The following is a 25775-nucleotide window of genomic DNA, read 5'->3' as shown; positions in this document are numbered from 1 at the left end:
ACTCTTGGGTTCATTGGTAGTGGAAATCTTTCCAACCTGCGAGTTTTATTTGGAAGGAAAAATAACCAAAAAGATTTTAAGTCTAAGGGATATGGAGCCAAAGATACAATGGAATTGGTTCATTCTGATTTGTGTGGTCCTATGACTATCCAGACAAGAGGTAGTTTCAAATAGTTTATCTATTTTATAGATAACTATTCGAGACATAGATAGATTTACTTGATACACCGCAAGTCTAAGTGCTTTGATTAGTTCAAAGAGTACGAGGCTGATGCGGAGAAATGTCAAAGTAAAAATATCGAGACACTACGGTGAGATTGTAGTAGCAAATATCTCTTGGGAGAATTTAGGAGTCACTTATCAGAAGTAGGGATTCAATCCCAACTAACTGCACTTGGTACATCCCAACAGAATGGTGTAGTAGAAAGAAGGTATAAGGCTCTTATGGAATAATTAGAATGATGATGAGTTATTTAGAAAATTACCAAATTTGTTTTAAGGATATACTCTGAAAACGAAAGTGAACATAGTACCTTTCAAGTCAGAACTCTTTACTCATATAGAATTGCTAAATAGGTGTAAGCCTATTTTGAAGCATATTCGGATTCGGGTAGTCCAGCACATATGTTGAAGAGAGACAATGATAAGTTGGACAGGAGTTCACTTGTTTGTGGGTTATCCTAGATAAACGAAAGTAGATTTATAGTCTTTAAAATCAGAAGGTCATTGTTAGCATCAATGACTGATTTTTAGAAGAGGACTATATAATGAACCACAAGCCCATAAGTTCTTAAGAAAGTAACAAAGGACATGTCTAATCTAGTACCAACTGTACAAGATGAAATATCACAAGAAACTGCAACACGTATCATAAATGATATACAATTATAGATAGTGCCTCGTCGTAGTGGGAGGGTTGTTATGCAACCTAAAAGAGTCATGTTTTGGGAGAGCCTTTGGACTTTATCCCTGGTCAACATGAACCCAATCCCCAGACATATGACGAAGCACTCCAAGATTAAGATGCAGCATCTTGGCAAAGAGCGATGAATATAGAAATAGAATTTAGTATTCTAATAAAATATGGGAGCTTATAGAATCACCAAATAGTGTAAAAGCCATTGGGTGAAAATAAGTCTACAATAGAAAAAGGGATAGATGGGAAAGTGGAAACTTTCAAAGCAAGGCTTGTTGAAAAAGGGAAACCTTTTATCGGTAGTCATGCTTAAATCTATCCGGATTCTTTTATCTATTGCTGCTCATATAGACTATGAGATTAGGCAAATGGATGTCAAGACAGCTTTTCTTTATGGAAGTCTTGAAGAATACATCCATATAAAGCAACCAGAGAGGTTCATTGCAAAGGGCAAAGAGCATCTAGTATGTAAGCTCAATCAGTCTATAGATTGAAGTAAAGCTTCAAAGTCTTGGTTTATCCGGTTTAATGAAATAATCCAATCTTATGGATTTAGTTACCAGATAAGTCTTGTGTATACAAGAAGTGTAATGGAAACGTTGTGGTATTTCTTGTACTATACGTAGATGATATTTTGTTAATTGGCAACAATGTCAAGGTATTATCGGACGTAAGGGTATGGTTGTCCAAATAATTTGATATGAAGGACTTAGGAGATTGTGCACACATTCTTGGGATCAAAGTTATAAGGGATCGCAAGAAAAGAATATTGTGTCTATCCCAAACTTCATATATAGATACAGTCCTTGCTCGTTTTAGCATGCAGAACTCTAAGAAAGGTTTCTTACCTTTTAGGCATGGAGTAGCCTTATCTAAAGAGATGTCTCCGAAGACATCAAAGGAGATTGAGGACATGAAGACAGTTCCTTATGCTTCAGCTGTAGGAAGTCTTATGTATGCAATGCTGTGTACGAGACCTGATATCTGTTTTACCGTGGGCATGGTCAGCAGATATCAGAGTAACCCTGGACAGGGACATTGGACTGCGGTAAAACATATATTGAAGTATCTGAGAAGGACTAGAGATTATATGCTAGTTTACTAAGCAGACGAGTTGCTCCCTGTGGGTCACACAGATTCGGACTTCCAATCAGATAGGGACAATAGTAAGTCAACATCAAGCTATGTGTTTACTCTAGGAGGTGGAGTGATTGCATGGAGGAGTGTTAAGCAGAAATGCGTCTCAGACTCAACCATGGAAGCTGAGTATGTTGCAGCCTCTGAGGCAGCAAAAGAAACTGTATGGCTCAGGAACTTTTTAATGGACTTAGATGTGATTCCTGGTTTGCCCAAGATCATCACAATTTATTGTGATAATAGCGGTGCAGTTGCAAACTCGAAGGAACCACGAGCCCATAAAGTAAGTAAACATATAGAGTGCAAGTACCACCTGATACGAGACATCGTCAAGCGAGGAGAAGTTGTCGTCGCCAAGATTGCATCAGAAGATAACCTAGCAGATCCTTTCACAAAGGCCCTTCCGGCGAAAGCTTTTGATCGGCATGTGGAGGGGATGAGAATCAGATGTAAGGCAACAGATATGGTAGCTTAGACTTTTAGTATAAGTGGGAGATTGTTAGAGTGTATACTAAAAGCCTAGTTTTTGTAAACATTTATTTGTTAAAGTAAAAGAATCACATTGGTCAATATATGCATTTATTTATTAAATGTAAATTTCAATTAATTTATATAGTAGACAACATGGAGTGTGGTGTCACACTCAGAAGAACATGTTGTCGGCTCTCTATAAATTATAAACAGTTGCTCGCGACTAAGATAGAAAGGAACAAACTATCAGTATAGTTATAGTGTAATTAAGTATTAGTTTATCTTGACTAATAAATTATACTAATACACTTTAAGTGTATTAAGTAGGATCATTTAGGTATGTTCTTTTTGTACTGACTTAGTAAAAGAACTAAACCTTAGTTATTATGGAAGTGTGTGCTCTTAATCCTAATATAATAACAAGCACATATATTTAATATTTATTTCTTTGATTTATCAAAGGGTGAGGTTTAGCTCGATAAATCAATATGCCCGATAAGTTGGGAAATGATATTACTTATAGTGTGTGTTGTTAATTATAGAAGGAATCTGTGTCCTAGTTATCTAGGTTGAGAATGTCTCCAAGAGGAGCTCATAAGGATTGCCATGTTAAACCCTGCAGGTGGACCTAGTCCGACATGATAATAAAGTTGAGTGGTACTACTCTTGGAGCTAGATATTAATTAAGTGAGTTGTCAGTAACTTACTTAATTAGTGGGCATTCATAATCTTAAACACAAGGAGACTAACACACTCATGATAAGAAGGAGCCCATAATGTAATTTGGGATTGGTGCGGTAGTGCGGTAATAACTCTCTAGTGGAATGAGTTATTATCGATGAACTTGAGTTGTGTGTTCGGGGCGAACACGGGATACTCAAGCTCATCGGAAGGCCAAAACCAATTTCTCCTCTAGGTCCATGTCGTAGCCTCATTATAACCTCAAGTCCATCCAAATGTAAGACTTTCTTGGTGTCCAAGAAGGGGGTCGGACCATTGCTTGGTGACCAAGCAATGGCCGGCCACATCCTCTTGAAAGGGGCCGACCCTATAGCTTGGTGACCAAGCTTGTAGGGGCCGGCCATAATAATTCAAAAATGGAGGGTTGTTTTAAATTTTTTAAAATCTTCTCTTTGTAGAAAACTATAAGTTTTAAAAGAGAGATTTTAATTTTTAAAACTTTCCTTATTTGAATTAGGCCACATGTTTAAATAGAGAGTTTAAAAGATTTTAAAACTTTCCTTTTTTAACCATCCTTATGGTTTAAGAAAAAAAAGGAAAAGAAGTTTTAAAATTTAAACATTCTATCACCATGTTAAAAAAGGAAATTTTATAAGAGAGTTTTTAAATTTTGAAACAAGGTTTTAATTTTTAGAAACTTTCCTTTTTTAACTCATACTTTAGGAAAGAGAGCTTGTAAATTTTATAAGAGGATTTCTTCTTGTAAAATTTTTAAAAATTATTTTTCCTTTCCTTTTAATTGTGGCCGGCCACCTTGCTTGGTGCCTAAGCAAGGGTCGGCCAATAGGATTAAACCAAATTCAATCCTAAACCAAATAGGATTGATCATAACCATTGATTGGTGATTGATTCAATCAAGAGGAAAGAAAAGGAAAAATAAAAAGGGAAAAGGAAAAATTCTTGGATGATTTTATTTTTTTGTAAAAGGTTTTTCCTTATTTGCCTTGGGCAAGTAATATAAAAGAAGGGGTGAGGGGGCTTTATGAGACATAACTCTTATTCTTTTGCTTGGGTGATCTCTTGGTGGTCGGCCCTCTCCCTTCTTCCTCTCCCTTTGCTCTCTTCTCCTTGGTGATGGTGGTGGCCGGATTTTAGAAGAAGGAGGAAGCTTTTGGGTGGTGTTCATCTTGGAGGATCGTTACCCACACGACGTCCAAGGCGAGGCGAGAAATATGGCAGAAGATCTCGAGGTCATTAGCTTACAAAGAGAAGGTATACCTAGTATTTTTCTTCCGCATCATACTAGTTATTTTTCTTTGTATGAATTCTAAATACAAGAGGCAATTAGATCTAGTTTATCGAATTTATTTTTCGATTTTCTGTTTTTCTTCTTTTTCGAATTTGTGATTCGATTGTTCCTTTTGGTTAACCTAGAGTTATTTAAGGAAATAAATATTAGCTTTCCTTAAAGGCTTTGCCTAGGCGGTGGTGGTTGCTCCCATATCCAAGAAGGCCATGTGCCTCGCCATACAGTTCTGGAAGCCAATTTTGGAAATTAATATTTATGGAATTAATAACCTAGGTAGATTTGAATCAATAGTGTTAAGTTCCGCTTGCGATTCAAATCTAAACCATTAAGAATAGATAAGTTAAATTTAGAATCAATGATGTTAAGTTCCGTCTGCGATTTCTTATTTAACTTCTAAAGAATACAATAGGTTATTTAAGGAAATGTTCGACACTTGTACAAAAATTTTTTTACAGTGGAACCGGTACATTTTCCTAGGTTTAACCAACAATTAATTTGTAGCTAGAGGGGGGGTGAACAACTGGTCGCACTTGGTTTGCTTGCTTTATGATGATGATATGTAGCAGATAGGACTCGAAGCAATACTTACAATGCTAACACAAGGATTTACTTGGTATCCACCTCAAGAAGATGTGACTAATCCAAGGATCCACACACGACACACTCTCCACTATGAAAAACACTCCTTCTCAATAACTACCAGAGGTGGAGAAACCTCGTACAACACTCACACAACAAGATACAACACACGCAAAAAGGAAATATAAGTATACAAAAGAAAACCTCTTCTTGCTTGACCTTGTTGTTGAAGAATACCTCTTGAACCTTGGAAGTGTAGCAACACTTGTCCCCAAGAGCTTCCAAGAACTGGCGGAGAGTGTTGGAGAAGATCATGTAGGCACTGCCTCAAGAGATCTGAAGAAGAAAGCTCACCATGGCTTTATACTCTGCGCTTCTAGGGCTCCCAATCGATTGTCATGTCACATCTACGTAATCGCAGTCATCCATCGCTCGCTTCTTGTGCAACGATCATATCTCAATCGATTGGTCAATCGATTGGGGGAGGCTTGAATCGATCAGTTGATTGATTCAGAGCGCCTCTGTGCTCTGCTAGAAAAGGCCTGAATCGATCGCCCGATCGATTCAGCCTTCCTCACGTCGTGCGAGAATTTTGGTCCCAATCGATCGGCTGATCGATTGGGGAAGCTTCTGTGCTCACGATTCAGACTCCCAATCGATCGACCAGTCGATTGGGCTACTGTTTATCGTAGCACTCTCCCAATCGATCGGCTGATCGATTGGACTTCGGTTCAATCAATCGACTGATTGATTGAGCACCCTTGACTTGCTTAACTCAAGCTCAAGGGTTACCAAATCCAACATCTGGTCAATCGTGACCTGTTGAAACTTCTTCACCAAGTGTTCGGTCAATCCTTTGACCCACTTGGACTTTTCTCCTCATGCCAAGTGATCGATCAACCTTGACTCACTTGGACTTATCGTCTCATGCCAAGCATCCGATCCTCCATAACTCACTTGGACTTCTTTCCACCAGATGTCCCGTCACCTTTGACCCATCTAGATTTCCTTGTGTCAAGTATCCGGTCACTCCTTTGACCTACTTGGACTTCCCAACACCAGGTGTCAGGTCAACATTAACCCACTTGGATTTCCACATGTCTGGCTTCACTCACCAGGTCTTTCTATCTACCTACCTTCACTCACTAGGATTTTCCATCTGGCTAGCTTCACTCACTAGGACTTTCACCTAACTTCACTCACTAGGATTTCCCAACTACCTAGTTTCATTCACTAGGTTTTTCACCTGACTTCACTCACCAGGATTTTCAACTGTCTGGCTTCACTTACTAAGACTTCCTTTGCCTAACATTCAGTTAGGACTTTCTCAGTCAAGTATCCGGTCAACTTTGACCTACTTGACTCTTCTTCACATTAAACTGGTCAAACCTTAATCAAAGAAGAATTGCACCAACAATATCCTCAATCGGACGATTGCTCCTGCAATCTCCATATATTGTCAAACATCAAACCCAAATTGTAACGACCCGCCTTCTACTACTAGGCTGTAAGGCGAATCGCTACAATAATGCTAAACTATACTGTGCGGAAAGCTGATCTAATTTAAAATTTTGCTAACTATTATCTTGAAAAAAACTAATCTGAATGTTCTAAGTGTACCTAGGAATTGTACACATGCTAGGGGAGGGAAACTGGACATCCCAACTGAGCTAGGGACTATAAACTAAACTTCCCAACTACCTACCGAACCTGCCGATCGATCCACAGATCGATCGGAGCTGCGGTCATTCTGTTCCCAACTGGATCGGTCGGCAGACCGATCCAGGTGTGGCTGGATCGGTCGGCAGACCGATCCAGGCACCCGAAACTCTCTGGAACACTACTGTATCGTGCTGGATCGGTCGGCTGACCGATCCAGGAGGATACAGTAGCCTACTGTATCTGTCTAGATCGGTCGGCTGACCGATCCAGTGACACTGCCCAGGCCCTGATCGGTCTGGAGACCGATCAGGGTTCTGATTTCAGCCCTGGAACTCTGATTTCAACACTTGTTCGTGCTAAAACATCACACAACAGTTATAGAATACATGTAAAACGTTCTAATACCTATTAACTAGCATTCTAACATGATCTAGTGCAAAGCTTATTAATTCATAGCATTTAAAACCACTAGAACTGTATAAAAGTATCTTAAAACAAAAACTAAGTTCTTAATCTGCTAACTCCCTAAGGATCTTTTATTCCAGTTCCTGCCACACACATCTTGATCTGCATTGACCTCCAACCTCCACTGCTAGTCCATCTTTCCTTTACCTTTATCTGCAGTATAAGGAAAAATAGTATCTGTAAGCTTAAAGCTTAGTAAGAAACCATCTACCTCACAAAAACATGCAACGATGCAAATATGATTTTAAATCATGCTGTTTGAAACATATGCTGGATATACTGAATTAACTAGCATGGCATGGCATATAAGCATACAATCATGGCATATCTAAACCTGAACATAAAAATATGTATAACAACTGCACATAAAGTTATCATGCACATTCACAGGGAAAAACTAAACTGGAGCATGATACTGAACTGAAACTGAACTACGCTAAAACTGATCTTAAACTATAATCACTGGATTAGATTAAGAGTTTGAAAGCTAATATCATAATAAGTGAAAATAGTAATCATGCTGTTTGGGCCCGACAACTGTACTTGCTATGCGCGCATCCCTAACTAGACCCGGGTTTGCAAATCCCGAATTTAGTAGGGTTAACTAGGTTATCTAAACCTAGGGACCGACTATGGGAGCCCAGCCCAATGGATATCTAATCCAGTACAGTGCCACTGAAAATAAAATACTGAATATAGCTACTAATTGCTTATTTTGCTGTTTCTAGGTTATCTGAACCTAGAGCTAGGTTATCTAAACCTAGAGGCGACTGTGGGAGCCCACCCATTGGATATCTGATCCATATAAGCTGTAATAAACTGAGAATACTAAATAGATACTTCTAATGTATCTAACTAAGCTGTTGAAGATCCATATGGTGCATTTTTACTAAACTAGCTATTTTATCGAACACTTAGTGTGCCCTAACTCTCCTCTCTATTAGGGAGACCACCTCTAGGCACCCGACAATGTCTAACCTCCTATCTGAAGAGAGAAAACGTGTCCGGCCCATCTAAAGGTGTTCAACTAAATCCCTAATCTGCGAAGAGAATTAAATACACCCTAGATATCGATAAAAATCTGCATACATCCTAACTAAAACATAAAAACTCAATCGGAAGCTATTATACTACAGGTGAGGGGTTTCTTACCTCCTATTCGTAATTTCTTACGATTCTATTCGCTAGAATTCCGGTGGAGATGATCTTCTCGACGATCCGCTCACGTCTTCGCGTTCCTCTCGCGGAGAAGAACCTTTTTCGTGTTGGAGTCGTCGCCGGAAGGAGTTCCCTTGACCCTTGGGCTTGGGGTGCCGTGAGAAGGAGGAGGAAGAGGGGCGCCGAGAGAAGGAGGAAGAAGAGAAGGGTGGCGTGAGGGTTTCGGTGGAGAGGAATAGGTCACGGTGAAAATAAAATCAAATAACTCTTCACCCTATTAATCTTCCTATTTATACTAAACAATTAATTCGGCCAAACCAATTACAAATATAATTGATTCCCTTTCCTTTCAGCACGGCCCTGCTGGGTTCAACCGGTTACTAACATTATCCCGAAACCATAGGTCTCGGGTTCGATTCCCGCCTAAGCTATTTTGCGGTTCTAATTATTTTTGCTACTTCCGATACTCGGAAAATTCTGGAAAAATATCTAAAAATCCCAGAAAAATCATAGAATAATTCTAAAAATAATTTGAGAATTTTCGGGCGTTATAACTCCCCATACCTTATAAAAAGTTCGTCCTCGAACTTAGAATAGTCTCATGCTGGCTTCTGTCTCCCAAGTTGCCTCTTCTGCTGTGTGACTGTGCCAAATGACTTTGACTAATGGTACTTCCTTCTTCCGTAATTTCTTAACTGCTCGATCTATTATCTGAATAGGCCGACTATCATAGCTGAGGTCTTCGCGGATCTGTACCGACTGGGGCTCAATCACCTGGGTGGCATCTGGGGTATGCTTCTTCAGCATAGAGACATGAAATACATTGTGGACAGCTGACATTTCCTGGGGTAGCTCTAGCTCATATGCTACCTTGCCCACTCTTCTGCTGATAAGGTATGGTCCCACATATCTGGGAGCCAGCTTGCCCTTCTTCCTAAAACGCATTACTCCCTTCATGGGAGCTACTCTGAGGAACACTGAATCCCCAACTGAAAATTCTAAGGGTCTGCGCCGTGTATCAGCATAGCTCTTCTGGCGGCTCTGAGCTGTCTCTATCCTCTGGCGGATCTGCTGTATAGCTGCTGTGGTATCTGCTACTAGATCTGTCTGAAGCTCTAGTTCTTTCTGTTCACCACTCTCATACCAGCAGATTGGAGATCTACACCTCCGCCCATAGAGAGCCTCATAAGGTGCCATGCCGATAGTGGCCTGATAGCTATTATTGTATGCAAATTCTGCTAGACTCAGATATTTGCACCAACTTCCTTTGAAATCTAGGGCACATGCTCGGAGCATATCTTCGAGTACCTGATTTACTCGCTCTGTCTGACCATCTGTCTGAGGATGGAATGCTGTGCTGAACTTTAACTTCGTGCCCAATGCTGACTGTACACACTCCCAGAAGTGTGATGTAAATCTGCTGTCTCGGTCTGAAATAATGGTACGTGGGACTCCATGAAGTCTGACGATCTCCTGGAGATACAACTGAGCTAGCTTCTCCATGGAGTAGGATATCTTGATAGCTACAAAGTGGGCTGATTTAGTCAACCTGTCGACTATTACCCAGATGGCATCAAAACCATTCGTGGTTCTGGGTAGAGCCACTATGAAGTCCATAGAGATATCCTCCCACTTCCATTCTGGAATCTGTATAGGCTGCAGAACTCCTCCTGGCCGCTGATGTTCTGCCTTGACCCTCTGACAGGTGAGGCAGATGCTAACATATCTGGCGATGTCTCGCTTCATCCCGAGCCACCAAAAATGTTTCTTCAGGTCCTGATACATTTTGGTGGAACCTGGATGCATTGCGTAGGGAGTCCTGTGAGCCTCATCTAAAATCTGTCTCCGTAGCTCCTCCTGAACTGGAACACAGAGTCTGTCACCAAAATACAACACCCCTCTATCGGACACTCTGAATTCTCTACTCTCTGATTCTGCTAGCCCTTGCTTGATTTTCTGAATTTCAGGGTCCTGCTCCTGAGCTGACTGAATATCACCAAGCAAGGTGGACTCTAAGGTCATAGTAGAGAGCTGTCCAACGATGAGTTCGAGACCGAAATCTACGATCTCCTTCTGTAGGGGCGGTGACATGGTTGTAAGAGATAATAAGGTAGCACTGGATTTTCTGCTAAGTGCATCTGCTACCTTATTGGCTTTCCCTGGATGGTAGAGGATGTCTACATCATAGTCCTTGACCAGCTCAAGCCACCTGCGCTGTCGCATGTTCAGATCATGAAATACTTCAGACTCTGATGATCTGTATACACTCTGCACTGAGCTCCATATAAGTAATGTCTCCAAATTTTGAGAGCGAACACTACTGCTGCCAGCTCAAGGTCATGAGTAGGGTAATTCTTCTCATAATCCTTGAGTTGTCTGGAGGCATAGGCGATCACCTTGCCATTTTGCATCAGTACTGCTCCTAGTCCCAACTTAGAGGCATCACTATAGATGTCAAAGCCGCTGGTGTCGTCTGGTAGAGCCAAAATGGGAGCACTGGTCAACCTCCTTTTTAGCTCGCTGAAGCTGTTCTCACAGTCCTCTGTCCACTGAAATTTCCTGTTCTTTCTGGTAAGAGCTGTCAGTGGGGAGGCTACCCTGGAGAAGTCCTCTACAAACTTCCTGTAATATCCTGCTAATCCCAGAAAGCTCCTGATTTCGCTGGCGTTCTTAGGTCTCTTCCAGTTACTTACTGCTTCTATCTTGCTGGGATCTACCATAATACCATCCTTTGAGATGATGTGACCCAGGAAGGACACCTGATCTAACCAAAATTCACATTTCGTGAACTTGGCGTATAGCTGGTTCTGCTGAAGGGTCTGCAATACTAGTTTCAGGTGCTCTGAATGTTCTTCCTGAGTTCCTGAATAGATAAGAATGTCATCGATAAACACAATAACAAACTTATCTAAATACTCCCTGAATACTCTGTTCATGAGATCCATGAATGTAGCTGGAGCATTTGTCACGCCAAAAGGCATGACTACGAACTCGTAATGTCCGTATCTGGTCCTGAATGCTGTCTTCGGTATATCACCCTCCTTGACCCTGACTTGGTGATATCCTGATCTGAGGTCAATCTTAGAGAACACTGCTGCTCCCTTTAACTGGTCGAACAGGTCATCTATTCTGGGAAGAGGATACTTGTTCTTGATCGTGACCTGATTCAGTGCTCTGTAGTCTATACACAGTCGCATGCTTCCATCCTTCTTCTTCACGAACAATACAGGCGCTCCCCATGGCGAGTGACTCGGGCGTATGAAACCCTTGTCGAGCAGCTCCTGTAGTTGCTCCTGAAGTTCCTTCAGTTCTGCTGGAGCCATACGATAAGGCGCTTTGGAGATAGGATTTGTACCGGGAATGAGCTCTATCTCAAAGTCGATCTCCCTGTCTGGTGCTAGGCCTGGTAACTCTTCAGGGAAGACTGCTGGGTAGTCACATACGACTCGGACCTCTGCTAGCTGTTGGCCCTTGTCCTGGCTGGTATTGACTACATGTGCTAGGTACCCCGTACATCCTGAATCCATCAACTTCTGTGCCTTCATTGCTGAGAGAAATTTTCTGGCTTTTCTCTTTGGTTCTCCGTGGTATTCAAACTGTATTTCTGCTTCGGGTTGGAATACGACTTTCTGTTTACGTCACTCTATGGAAGCACCGTATCTGATCAGAAAGTTCATTCCAAGGATGACGTCATAGTCAGTCATTTCTAGCAGGATCAGATCGCAAAAGAGTTCCCTGTCTGCTATAATGACTGGCACTGCTCTGAGCCAGTGCGTGGATGCCATGACCTCTCCTGAAGGTAGTGCCGTCAGAAACTGACCACTGAATACCTCTGGAGGTATTTCTAATTTTTCGGAGAACATCCTGGCTATATATGAATGGGTTGCCCCAGTATCAAATAGAACAGTAGCACTATACTGAAAAATGCTAATCTAACATGTGACAACTGTCGAGGCATTGGCTACGTCCTTTCTGGTGAGTGAGTAGATCCTCGCATTCGCCATAGCTGGAGGGGCTTCTAATCTTCCCTAGCTGATGTGTGGACCATCTAAAGCGGCCTGCATCTGATGTAGCTGAGCTGGCTTGCCTCCGTGCTGAATCGGCTGTGGCTGAGGAAGATTGGTCTTGTTTGGGCACTGCTTAGCCATGTGCCCTTCTTGTCCACATTCAAAGCATCCTCGTGTGCCCTTACTACAAACTCCAGGATGAAATTTCCCACAAGTAGCACACTTTGGATATCGGGGCTGCTTGCTGGCTGGTCCTCCTTTTGGGTAACTTCCTGGTTTGCGCTTGTTGCTGGATTTCCCTTTTTAGTTAGAGCCATAAGAGATGTGGCCTTGCTGTTTCTGAGTGCCTGAGCCTCCTTGACCTTTAGCTCCTGTGAGGACTTGCTTCTGCTGCTGATTAGTCCTGAGGATGGCTATCTCCTGTTGCTGTTCAGCTAGCTGTTGCTGTAACTGAGCCACTAGCGCTGTAAGGTCTGGGGGAGGCACTGAACTGCCTGCCTCATGCTGGGGCTCAGTAGCTGGTGTCCTTCTAGCTAGGTGTCCTCGTGTCATTTCTAATGACATAGAGGACATACATAACTAACACAAACATACTGGAGTAACTATTGTTTTCATGTTTGTAGAATTTCTACTATCATGTTTAACTAGCTACTATAAACATGTTAAAGCTATCATATATAAGCATGCTATAATTATCCATAAACATGAAAGCAAGACGTAATTAAAATAGAGGTATTCTTACTTGGAAGCTGCAGGTTCAATGCTGATGTGTGTGTAGGAAGTATGGAACACTGCTCTGATACCACTCTGTAACGACCCGCCTTCTACTACTAGGCTGTAAGGCGAATCGCTACAATAATGCTAAACTATACTGTGCGGAAAGCTGATCTAATTTAAAATTTTGCTAACTATTATCTTGAAAAAAACTAATCTGAATGTTCTAAGTGTACCTAGGAATTGTACACATGCTAGGGGAGGGAAACTGGACATCCCAACTGAGCTAGGGACTATAAACTAAACTTCCCAACTACCTACCGAACCTGCCGATCGATCCACAGATTGATCGGAGCTGCGGTCGTTCTGTTCCCAACTGGATCGGTCGGCAGACCGATCCAGGTGTGGCTGGATCGGTCGGCAGACCAATCCAGGTATGTCTGGATCGGTCGGCAGACCGATCCAGGCACTCGAAACTCTCTGTATCGTGCTGGATCAGTCGGCTGACCGATCCAGGAGGATACAGTAGCCTACTGTATCTGTCTGGATCGGTCGGCTGACCGATCCAGTGACACTGCCCAGGCCCTGATCGTTCTGGAGACCGATCAGGGTTCTGATTTCAGCCCTGGAACTCTGATTTCAACACTTGTTCGTGCTAAAAGATCACACAACAGTTATAGAATACATGTAAAACGTTCTAATACCTATTAACTAGCATTCTAACATGATCTAGTGCAAAGCTTATTAATTCATAGCATTTAAAACCACTAGAACTGTATAAAAGTATCTTAAAACAAAAACTAAGTTCTTAATCTGCTAACTCCCTAAGGATCTTTTATTCCAGTTCCTGCCACACACATCTTGATCTGCATTGACCTCCAACCTCCACTGCTAGTCCATCTTTCCTTTACCTTTATCTGCAGTATAAGGAAAAATAGTATCTGTAAGCTTAAAGCTTAGTAAGAAACCATCTACCTCACAAAAACATGCAACGATGCAAATATGATTTTAAATCATGCTGTTTGAAACATATGCTGGATATACTGAATTAACTAGCATGGCATGGCATATAAGCATACAATCATGGCATATCTAAACCTGAACATAAAAATATGTATAACAACTGCACATAAAGTTATCATGCATATTCACAGGGAAAAACTAAACTGGAGCATGATACTGAACTGAAACTGAACTGCGCTAAAACTGATCTTAAACTATAATCACTGGATTAGATTAAGAGTTTGAAAGCTAATATCATAATAAGTGAAAATAGTAATCATGCTGTTTGGGCCCGACAACTGTACTTGCTATGCACGCATCCCTAACTAGACCCGGGTTTGCAAATCCCGAATTTAGTAGGGTTAACTAGGTTATCTAAACCTAGGGACCGACTATGGGAGCCCAGCCCAATGGATATCTAATCCAGTACAGTGCCACTGAAAATAAAATACTGAATATAGCTACTAATTGCTTATTTTGCTGTTTCTAGGTTATCTGAACCTAGAGCTAGGTTATCTAAACCTAGAGGTGACTGTGGGAGCCCACCCATTGGATATCTGATCCATATAAGCTGTAATAAACTGAGAATACTGAATAGATACTTCTAATGTATCTAACTAAGCTGTTGAAGATGCATATGGTGCATTTTTACTAAACTAGCTATTTTATCGAACACTTAGTGTGCCCTAACTCTCCTCTCTATTAGGGAGACCACTTCTAGGCACCCAACAACGTCTAACCTCCTATCTGAAGAGAGAAAACGTGTCCGGCCCATCTAAAGGTGTTCAACTAAATCCCTAATCTGCGAAGAGAATTAAATACACCCTAGATATCGATAAAAATCTGCATACATCCTAACTAAAACATAAAAACTCAATCGGAAGCTATTATACTGCAGGTGAGGGGTTTCTTACCTTCTATTCGTAATTTCTTATGATTCTATTCGCTAGAATTCCGGTGGAGATGATCTTCTCGACGATCCGCTCACGTCTTCGCGTTCCTCTCGCGGAGAAGAACCTTTTTCGTGTTGGAGTCGTCGCCGGAAGGAGTTCCCTTGACCCTTGGGCTTGGGGTGCCGTGAGAAGGAGGAGGAAGAGGGGCGCCGAGAGAAGGAGGAAGAAGAGAAGGGTGGCGTGAGGGTTTCGGTGGAGAGGAATAGGTCACGGTGAAAATAAAACCAAATAACTTTTCACCCTATTAATCTTCCTATTTATACTAAACAATTAATTCGGCCAAACCAATTACAAATATAATTGATTCCCTTTCCTTTCAGCACGGCCCTGCTGGGTTCAACCGGTTACTAACATTATCCCGAAACCATAGGTCTCGGGTTCGATTCCCGCCTAAGCTATTTTGCGGTTCTAATTATTTTTGCTACTTCCGATACTCGGAAAATTCCAGAAAAATATCTAAAATCCCAGAAAAATCATAGAATAATTCTAAAAATAATTTGAAAATTTTCGGGCGTTACACAAATCAAGTTAGTCAACCTGGTCAACCCTGACCCAGGGATATTGCACCAACACCTTATGTTCTGAGTGTCAATCACTACAAGTTGTTTACCTTTACTCTTACTATTATTCTTTTTTCTTTTTCTTGTTCGAGTACTGAGATGGGGACGAAAGTGAGCATTATGAGATGAATCATATCTTAATTTCTCTTCAAACTGTACACATTGAGATATGAGCTCATTTAGTGTCAATTTCTCCTTTTAAGTATTATAGTTAATCTTAAAATGAGTGAATTATGTAGGCAGAGAGAATTAAGACAAAGTTCACAAATATGTCTTCAGACATTTGTAACTTCTGTGTCCTAAGTCTTGTAACAAAATTTGATATCTCCATAATGTACTCTTTTATACTACCCTTCCTGTTATACCGCATGGACACCAACTTTGTAAAAAGTGTGATAGTCTCAACCTTTTTATTTGAGGTGAATTTGTTTGCTAACTCCCTAATAAAGGTCTTATCATCCCCATTCTCAGTAATCGAGCCCTTAATTGATTCCAAAATTGATATTTTCATGATCATTAGACCCATGTGATTTGATTGTTCCACCTGTCAAAAATCATCTTTTGATTTGCAATACTTTCAATGGATAAAGGTGTAGGGCAATCATGTCTAATGCAAAGTTTAGATCCATGCGGCCTATAAGTACCATAATATGCTCTTTCCATTATATAAATTTTGTGTTAGTAAGCATGATGATGTTGTTTAGATTAGCAGATATTGAGAGTGCTATATAAATAAAAGAAAAGAACATAACTCAATTTATTAAACAAAACATGTATCTTTATAGATGTGCAGTAACATAAATGTAATAATCAAAACATGCAACTATATGAGCATTCAATGAGATATCTAGTGCAACATTACATTAAGTCTTTGGACTAAAATGTAATTTGATTGTAATACTCTCTAAACAAGTTATAATGACCTTCATATGGCGCATAACATAGTTTCTTTTGGGCCGACATATCATATGTATAATTAACTTTATATAAAAGCTTTATTAGTTAGCTTATGTTTTTGAGTATCATTCACAACACTTATAATCAGCCACACAGTAAACCTTCCTTTGGACTGACACACTACGTGTATGACTTAGAAGCCAAATTTAATTTATGAGTTTCCTTAAATATATATCCAGTATAAAGAATGGTTTTCCTTTGGGCTAACCATCTTTAGCATGAATATACATTTATCTACTTAAATACCCTAAGCCTAGCCAATAGTTCTCATTTTAGCGATAGTATTGGTTCAACTAAGTATCAAATACGAAAAAGAATACAGGAAAAACTATAGAAAATACAGATAATTAGATATCAATTGATTGATATCAGTTATCAGTCAATTAATACTCTCATCAATTGATTGCCTTCAGAAGCAAACTATTGATACTCCTTATGTGCCAAGTTTAGGGCACAACGATTAATTGCCTGTGAATGGAAATTGATTGCTCCATAGCAATTGAGTTCCCCGGTCGAGTTGGAAAGCTTCTGTTCCTGAGTTCATTCACAACAATTGATTGTTGCCTCACAACAATCAATTGATATCAATCAATCGAACCCGCCAATTGAGTTGGAAGCTTTATGTGGACAACCCTATGAACATCAATCGATTGGGACTTGTGCGCAATCGATTGATGAACACCAGTTGAACTACCTAATTGATTCTGATATTTTCTGTTCATGACCCTAGGTTCAGTAATTGATTGTTCCTCATGGTAATTGACTGGTGAACACTAGTCGAATTACCCAATTGACTCGAGATTATTCTGTACACAACTCTGGGCTTAACAGTTGATTGACTCCTTATGACAATCGATTGGTGTGTATCGATTGAACCCACCAATCGATTTGGAGTCATTCTGTGCTCAATTTTACGCTCATCAATTGATTAGTGCTTCTCACCAATCAATTAGTACTCGACTGACCTGAATTCACGGGTTTCTGCATTCGATTTTTTCAGCATGGAAGAACCCTAATTCCACGTCGTTATTCACGTTATTTGTGAATAATATGAAAAATTCAGTTTCTAGGTTAAATCCTAGCATATCCATGATGGATATGCATCAATTCAAAGCTCCACAATGGAATCAAATGCTGAAATAATGCATATGCTCCAAATCATTGAAAATAATCCTTACGTCTTAAAGGTGAGAATAAAATAATCTTAAGCTCTAATACCAAATGAAAGCAATTGTGATACATTGAACTAAATCAATGATGTATCTACATGACCTAATTATCATCATCTATAAAGTAAAACGAAAATTGAATTGAAACAATGGCATTCTGAATATTGACCTGGGTCCAAAGCTAGAGCCAATATTCCTTACTTGTCACCGGAGTAATTCCTATAATGCAGTTAAAGTCTTTTACAAGATTAGGCAACAACTAAAGTTCCTTCTCAATAGGAAAGAGAGCGAAGGAAAAAAGTAGCCAAAGTCAAGATGCTCATATCAAGTTTAACTTCCTCATTATATACCTTGGCCCATCTTACAGACATCATCTGCCATAAAGTCCATAACCCATTAACAACCAATTAATATTAACGAACCAGGTTATTGGATCCACATCTTATAGTATAAATGCCCCTTCATGCATCAAGTATTAGATCACTTAATTAAGATTTAGTTATTTAATAACAATTGTTGTGTGCATTGTTAATCACGTATTATCCCATCAAATGGAGACTTAATCCCTCAAGATTTGCTTGCCATTCGAATTTTGACTATGGATTTATAATCTACATTTAGTATAGGTGGTAGATTGATGAGTCCTCATAGACAGGCTTCATCCGAAATCTGTAGAAATATTGATGTGCACTCAAAGTTAGTTATCAAATGAGAAACAAGGTAATATAAATTGCAAATTAGTTTTTATTATTTTTGAATGAAAATATTCTTCTATTATAATCTACAATAATGATTTTTCTTCTTCATTGAATTTTGTAGCTACAAGTTCACAAGAAACAGAAACATTAATTCTTCAGTTGAATTTGATAAGGATATTATTGATTTTGATGGGGTAAATTTATAATGCAACTTAATTTTGTTAAATGTGATACTGAAAATGAACTATTAGGTCAATTATTTATATTTCTCCTCATTAGTTTGCATTTTTGTAGGACACTATAATGTAAAGTGATGAATAAATTTATGATTAGTTAAGATATAGTTTGTTTTTTGGATGATGATGTTTAAATATGACTAAATTATGAGTAACATATAGATGTTTAATATATTTTTATTGAATTATATTTTTTTCGGATATGATGTTAATTCAGTTATGCTTTTACTGAATGATAATAATTGGATAGAATGAACAAAATTATTAATATAGAACCAATGATGTTTGTATAGGACATGCTATTTATTATTTCTTCTATGATATTTAGTTTACTAATTTTTATCTATAATCTTTTTTATTGTTTTTTTAAGAATTTGATAAATATTTTCAACTTCATCAAAATAATTCAAATTTGAAAAAAAATAATTGTAAGATATTTGAATAGGGTATAAATATCTGACCCTTGATATGGTGATTGGGATGAAGTTGAAAGGAATGGAGATGAGGATGAAAATGAGGATAAATATAATAATAAGGATGAGGATGGAGATAGAGGATAAGAAATTCTATCCAAATCTAACGCATTATCCTCCCATAGCAACACCAAGGTAATTTTTTTTTATTTATAGTTTTTAGTTTTGTTTCATTTTTTTCCTCTGGTACTAATTAACTATTAAAAAGATTAAAAAACTATTTTTTACTTTTAATAACATTATTTTGTCATTTTATTTATTTTTAATTAAAGGTCGAAAATTAAAAATAAAAATACAGATAAATTTAGAGGTCCACTATGAGTATAATGACATTAATTAAAAAAAAAAAAAAGTTCTTTATAGTCATTTACTTTTGTCAAAAACTTATGGATGGATTTAAAATGCTTAAAAAGATTTAAAAACTATAAACAAATTATAAATAAATTAAGAAGGTCATTTAGAATAAAAAAAATATTAATTTGATATAAATTTAAATTTTTTAAAGCCATGAATATCTTTTGAAAGTCCTTGATTAAAAACTAAGTTAATTTTTATTTTTATTTTACTTTTCCTAGTTCTCTAGTAATTGGATATTAAAAAATAAAAAATATTGTTAAAGTTTTTTATTAATATTTTTTTCTTTTTAAATATTATATTAAAACCCAAAAGTTAAAAAGTATATAAATAAATTTAGGGGATCATTATGAATTTAATGAATAATTTTTTTTGAAAAAATGAACTGATACTTTTAAAAAGTTAAAAAAAATAAAGAATTTATTTGGCATGAACAATATTAATTTGAAATAAATCTAAATTTTTAAAGTCAGTGCAATCAATGTCTTTTATATGAAAGTTTTTTATTAAGTAATTTTGATATGTTTCGATTTGGTTCGAATTAAATGAGAAAATGTATTTTTTCCCCCTTTTAATTCAGGATTGAAATAAGTAAGAATAGTATGTTAGAAAAAAAATTTTGATAAGAAAAGTTTAATACGTCCTTTTATCAATTCTTAATTCATGAAAATTGAGTACAATTTGGTAAAACGAGGAAAGACCATCCGCCCACCTCTAGAGAGATTGTTCAGTTTGTAAAATAATAATTAATCAGGTTAAGTAATGTTGAGTTTAGGATGATCAATTTAGTTTTATAGAAATTTTTCATTAGTTATCAGGATAAATTGGGAGGTGCTCGCAACGGGTAGCCTAGGAGCCCAGTATCTTTTAGTTGCATGCTCCATTTGAAGAAAAAATTTCTACAAATTTATCATAACTGGAGCTTGAATTGTGAGTACTTGGATGATAATTTAAATATCTTATCGTTGCATCATAATCCCGAGGACGAGATTGTTCAATTTGTAAACACAAGTGGATGTGTATTTTCATTCATCAACCGACTAGGCAGTTTCCTATTCCTCCTAGTTTGACATTCCTAATTGCCTTCCACAATTCCTTAATCGTAACACCTACAGGCGGCACATGCAAGTGTGGGCGAGCTAAATTGAATTTTATATTATTCAAACTTATTTGACAAGTTAGTTAAGTAGAATCCGAAATGAATCAAAATGTTAAAATAGTTGGTCGAATGTGACTTTCTTGTTTTCGAGTGTGAATTTGATTTGAGTTTAACTTAAGCTGAGTTCCGTTAAATATTATTGAGCTCTTGATTCTAACTTATTATGATTATTTAAAAATTTTATAATTTTATACTTGTTTTGATAATTAGTGAGTTTGATATTATGAGTTTATTTGTTGGTTTTAAATTTTGTTTTTTCATTTACAAGTTTGATTCAATTTTATTGAAAAATATAATTAATAAATTTTACATTGTTCATGAACAATTCATAATATGTATTAGTAACTAATATTAACATGTTGGAGATATATATCTTAAAGTTTGTGTATTTAATTTAATGAGCTCTGTCAACCCGTTTAAGCTAGTTTAGGATTGTGTGAATATATATAAATGATTTGATTTAAACACTATAAACTATGGGATAGCAATGATGAGTTAGCGAATAAAACAAATAAAGGAGAGTTAAGATATCTCCAATGATTAAATCTCTAAATGAGATTTTTTATAACTCCCGATCTATCATATCAATGTCATGTCAAAAAAAAAAAACTATTATTCTATTTACAATGAAAAAAATCTCCTTATAATTTTTTATGGATCCTATATTATAAATCATATATCTCCCTACATTATACATTATAAATTATAAATCACAAATCATAATGTAACACTACTTTATAATTAATTACAAGTTCAATTTTCAAGAGAAAAAAAAAAGTAAGTTTGAGATTTTAATATTACTCTGGAATTACAAACCTCAAACCTCACTTCTATAATAGTTTAAAAATTTTTATTATGATTTTTTAATTTTACAAATCTTTCACAAATCTTACATTGGAAATGCCCTTAGTACCAGAGTTTTTTTACAATAATATTAATTATTATTATTAAATGATAATTTAATAAAGAATAATTTTATGATAATTGCTAAATAATAATTTAATTAAAATTGCAGCAAATTTTTTAATAAAATGTATTTTTAATTAGCCTTTTATTTATTTTTCTTCTCATCGCAAAATCGTCAAGTAGTTCTAGATATATTACTTAAGAGTTCAAGATTAATATTAATTATGTTTGATTTGGTTTTCTCATATGCGACTTTAATAGCCATCACATTCTAATCTTGACAGTGCTAGTTTTCTTGGAAGAGCTTGAATTCGATCAGCCACTTGAATTAATTTGATAGAAAACTACATGCTCAGGTTGTGTTTAGTCTTGATAGAGTAAATGATGAATCTTAGCTCATAAAAGAATAAGTGCATATATTTAATCCACAAATTATTAGAACTAACATAATTTAACCATCGTATCTAAAAGATTACACGAAATTTGAGTTGCACATCTCAATTGACTATGCTGATTAAAGTGATTACAATCTTGAAATCTAGTGATCATACAAATGTTGAGATAAAAAGTATATGTGACAACCTTGAAATCCATAAAAACAGTATGTTATCTAACAATGACAATACAGGGGGGAAATGAAACGAATATACTTGACATTCAGATTCACGGTTATACAAGTTTTACACGGCAAGTAGAAAAGAAAAAGAAGCTCCTTCTATCTGATGCAGGATGGTAGAGTTATGCCATTGCATACATACGCAGCTACTATGTAAGTTATAACGAGGAGAACTAGGGCCAGCATAGCTCTACAAGGGAAAAAAAAAGTTGTATCATAAAATGCTATTATGGCAAAGAAAGCAAGTTAAATTCTCAGTAGAAGTTCATACTATCACCTACTTTAATTGCTTGAGATATATGATTAAGGATCAAACTATGGAAAATAATTGTTGCATTAACAGTTTATTTAAATAGCTTAATACAAATTGTTAGAGATCATGCAAATGAAGAACAAAGGGAAAAAATTGTTGCATGTCTTCTATAAACTCACAATTTAAAGGTGTAGCGTTGTTATCAAATAAAAGGAATGTTAAAAATCATAGGAGGCAGCATTTAAATTTTACTTTAAACAGAATTAGATTGCCTTTCTTCAGAATTTCAAGTAGAAAGTCAAATTTATATAAAGTATGTTATCTTGCAAAAGATTAACAGGAGATTTTGATCTTAATTAGCAATACAGGGAAGCTAGGAAATAGGTAGATTTTGGAAACATATTGTTTTTATGATTTTGGTTCCAAAGCCAAACAAATTATATGATTAGTCTGCAAGACCTGTCAACTTACATCCAACCTCATATCGTTGAGAGTTAATTAAGGTGTGTTGTTGTTATTGTTGTTGGATCCTCTATAGAGAATCATGAAAACTCTCAAATTCTATTCAAATAAAGAAAAATCAAGAGTAAATGAACTCTAATAAGAATTAGAGAGGCTCCTCCTGTTGATCCTAAAAAAAAGGACGACCCTTGAGGGAAGATCCTAGGCATAGAAAACTACTTACCTGAGCTTAAGATTCTGCCACCAAAGAGCATTTCTATAACGACGAGATTGTTTCTTGAAGCGAATAGAGTTTCCTTGCATGTTTGCAGTTTTGTCAAGCAGCAATTCCAGTCGCTCTCCTCGTTGTAATACTTTGTCAATGTTCTCTATCATAACATCACGCACCTACATTACATGTGTTAATTAATATGTTTCTGATAGCATAGAAATAGAAAATAGAATTACTAGTGAACATCTTAACAATAAACTGTCGATTTCAAGAGAAGCAGTTTATTTCACAAGCAAGAAAAAAACATTGCTATAAAATATATATCAATTTGAGGGAGTACTCAAACACCTGACTCATTTCATCCTTGATGCGATTAATCCTATCTGCATTACGTTCAGTTGAGTAGTATTCCATTTGTTGACTCAAGATTCTGGAAAATTCGACATTCATGGCATAACCAAGAGCTGTGTGACAAGAACGACCATATGTCTTCACAAATCTTTCATGAATATCCTCAAGAAATGCAAAAGGAATTCTCCCTGCAAGTGGCATTCAAAAGTTCAGAGGCAGGATATGGTTTGTGTTAAATGAGTGATAAATAACAAACAAAAAAAAAAGCTTCTCAGTATGCACTTTTTCTTGCTGTTTATTATTTGTTATCATTTTCCACGTTAATATTCTCATCTATTTATTTTATTTCTATTAATAACCTTGGATTGGGAGATGCCCCTATTTTAAACAAATGATATCAAACTCAAAATCAGTCATGATTTTGGTGGCATGTAATCATTCAAAAATATAAGAGGAAGCCACTATCCAAGGAGGATTGATATGAGAAGAGTACCAACTTATCCATTTAATTAGTAGAAATTGATGAAAGGATTAATCTGACGATATGGTAACATGCAGGTTGACAAAGTCCAAATTTATCTCCAGCTGGATTGTTAAACCGGCTCCAATCGACAAATCAAAGAGGATGCTGATGAGTTTAAATTGAGATATATGTCTAGTGCTTTGTTAGCAGAGGCAAAATTCTCCATTGACCATAATTAATTTTGCTAAAGACTTACAAGTTAAGAATTTCATGAGTAAACACAAGGTCTACGTTTAGAGAAGGGAATAAAGTTGCTGATTTGCTCGCTCATTTTACATGAAAATCCAACGAGATCCTTTGTGGGTAGATGATTTTACCATACAACTCTAGTTAAGTTTAACCTCTAGTGCTAGAGTCATAAGTTGTAATTAGATGGGTATGTGTTTAGTTAATTCGAACCTTGGAAGAATAGGTTATAGAGAATAACTCATGCACAGCTTCATCCTGATTCAAACAACATGATTTAACATGCTGTTTAGTAACAAGGTAAGGTTCTTTAGTATAAATTACATCTTCTCTAAGCACAGTTTGAGTTTAAAATGATCTCTAAAATTTTCTAAAGTCTGGAACTAAAGTATGATTAATTTCCAAGTTCATCCACTAAGTTGAAGTCAATTCAAAAACATATGCATTCTAGAGAAAAAAAACATAAAATAAAAAATCATCACTTATACGTTAAAAAAGTGTAAATTTTGTGTGTATTATAAAGGTAAAAATATCATATCATAACAATTTAAAATGCAATTCAAACTGAATTTAGTTTCCAATTCTGTCTTTATTTAAGCTCCATTGAAACTAAAATCAATTAAATCCTAAATAATTGATAATGAATCTGAATTAGATATTCATGGGATCCTTAACCAATGATCAACTTTAATATTATTGATTAACAAATCTGAATTTTTAGGGCATCTAATTTAGTATCACTAGATTTAGATATCCTTATCACTGTTGGGCAATTCTTAGATGCTTCCCCAGTTAATTATGCTTGAGTTTCATTAAATTTAACTATTAGAGCTGAACAACCCCCAGATGCTTCCCTAACTTCCAAGATGGAGAGTAAAACAATGAAAAATATTTTCAATGCAAAGAAGCTAAAAGTTGCATTCGTTTATGATCTTTACAAATTACAAATCCCGACAATTCTTAGATTATGGCCATCATTTACATTTAAAAAAAATGTATTTGTGAAAAAAAAATCAACTTTGAAAAAAATTTTAAATTCATACCACAACCTAGAATCTTTTAAAATTTGAGCCATTTTCTTGTTCATAATGACTGATTGAGGCTATTCTACTTCCATTATTGATTCAATCCCAATTCCTCCAATCCGATTAAAATCACAGAAGAAGAAAAAAAAACTATCAGAGGGAGGGAGAGAGGGAAGAAGAGGATGACTCACTTCCGGCGGTCTCATCGGCGACGCAGAGGACGGTTATACCGTCGGTGAGCTTGACGTGGAAGATGTGACGATCCTGGGAATAGGAGACATGGGTGTCGTTGGTTCCGGCAATCTTCTCCAGGATCTGCCGTGCCACCGCACTCGCGGTGTTCGTCCCCGTGCTGAACTCCACCAGCACCACCGATCCCCTCGCCACCAAAGCATAGATGATCGCCATCTACATCTCCCCGTTCTCTTCCCTCCCTCTTTAACCCTATTTTTGTACCAAGCTCGAATAGGCACATCGATAATAATGGAAAGGCTGAAGGAGACCCAATTTTTATTTTTATTTTCCAAAACAGCATCGCGCGGGGAATTAAAAATAGTTTAAAATATAGTTTTAAAAATGTAT

General features: G+C 37.0%; 1 protein-coding gene across 1 annotated transcript; it reads right to left on the bottom strand.

Moving 5' to 3' along the window:
• Positions 1–22095: 22095 nt before the first annotated feature.
• LOC122038351 (vesicle-associated membrane protein 711-like) lies at positions 22096–25675 on the bottom strand. Its single transcript, XM_042598058.1, has 4 exons — positions 25385–25675; positions 23457–23647; positions 23121–23284; positions 22096–22372 (listed from the first exon to the last, which is right to left on the bottom strand). The coding sequence occupies exons 1-4, from the start codon at positions 25599–25601 to the stop codon at positions 22282–22284; spliced, it is 663 nt and encodes a 220-aa protein (XP_042453992.1). The 5' UTR covers positions 25602–25675; the 3' UTR covers positions 22096–22281.
• Between the last annotated feature and the right edge of the window lie 100 nt (positions 25676–25775).

Source organism: Zingiber officinale, chromosome 1A (genome assembly GCF_018446385.1).
Source record: "Zingiber officinale cultivar Zhangliang chromosome 1A, Zo_v1.1, whole genome shotgun sequence".
Taxonomy (NCBI): Eukaryota; Viridiplantae; Streptophyta; class Magnoliopsida; order Zingiberales; family Zingiberaceae; genus Zingiber; species Zingiber officinale.
The sequence above is the reverse complement of the archived record's forward strand: the minus strand, read 5'-3'. Positions and strand labels throughout refer to the sequence as shown.

Excerpts from the sequence above, each read along its gene's own strand:
- LOC122038351 (XM_042598058.1), bottom strand. The coding sequence starts at position 25,601 with ATGGCGATCATCTATGCTTTGGTGGCGAGGGGATCGGTGGTGCTGGTG. Across the intron at positions 23,648-25,384 it reads CGCCGATGAGACCGCCGGAA|GGAGAATTCCTTTTGCATTT; the intron begins GTGAGTCATCCT and ends TGCCACTTGCAG. Across the intron at positions 23,285-23,456 it reads TCAAGGATGAAATGAGTCAG|GTGCGTGATGTTATGATAGA; the intron begins GTGTTTGAGTAC and ends CATGTAATGTAG.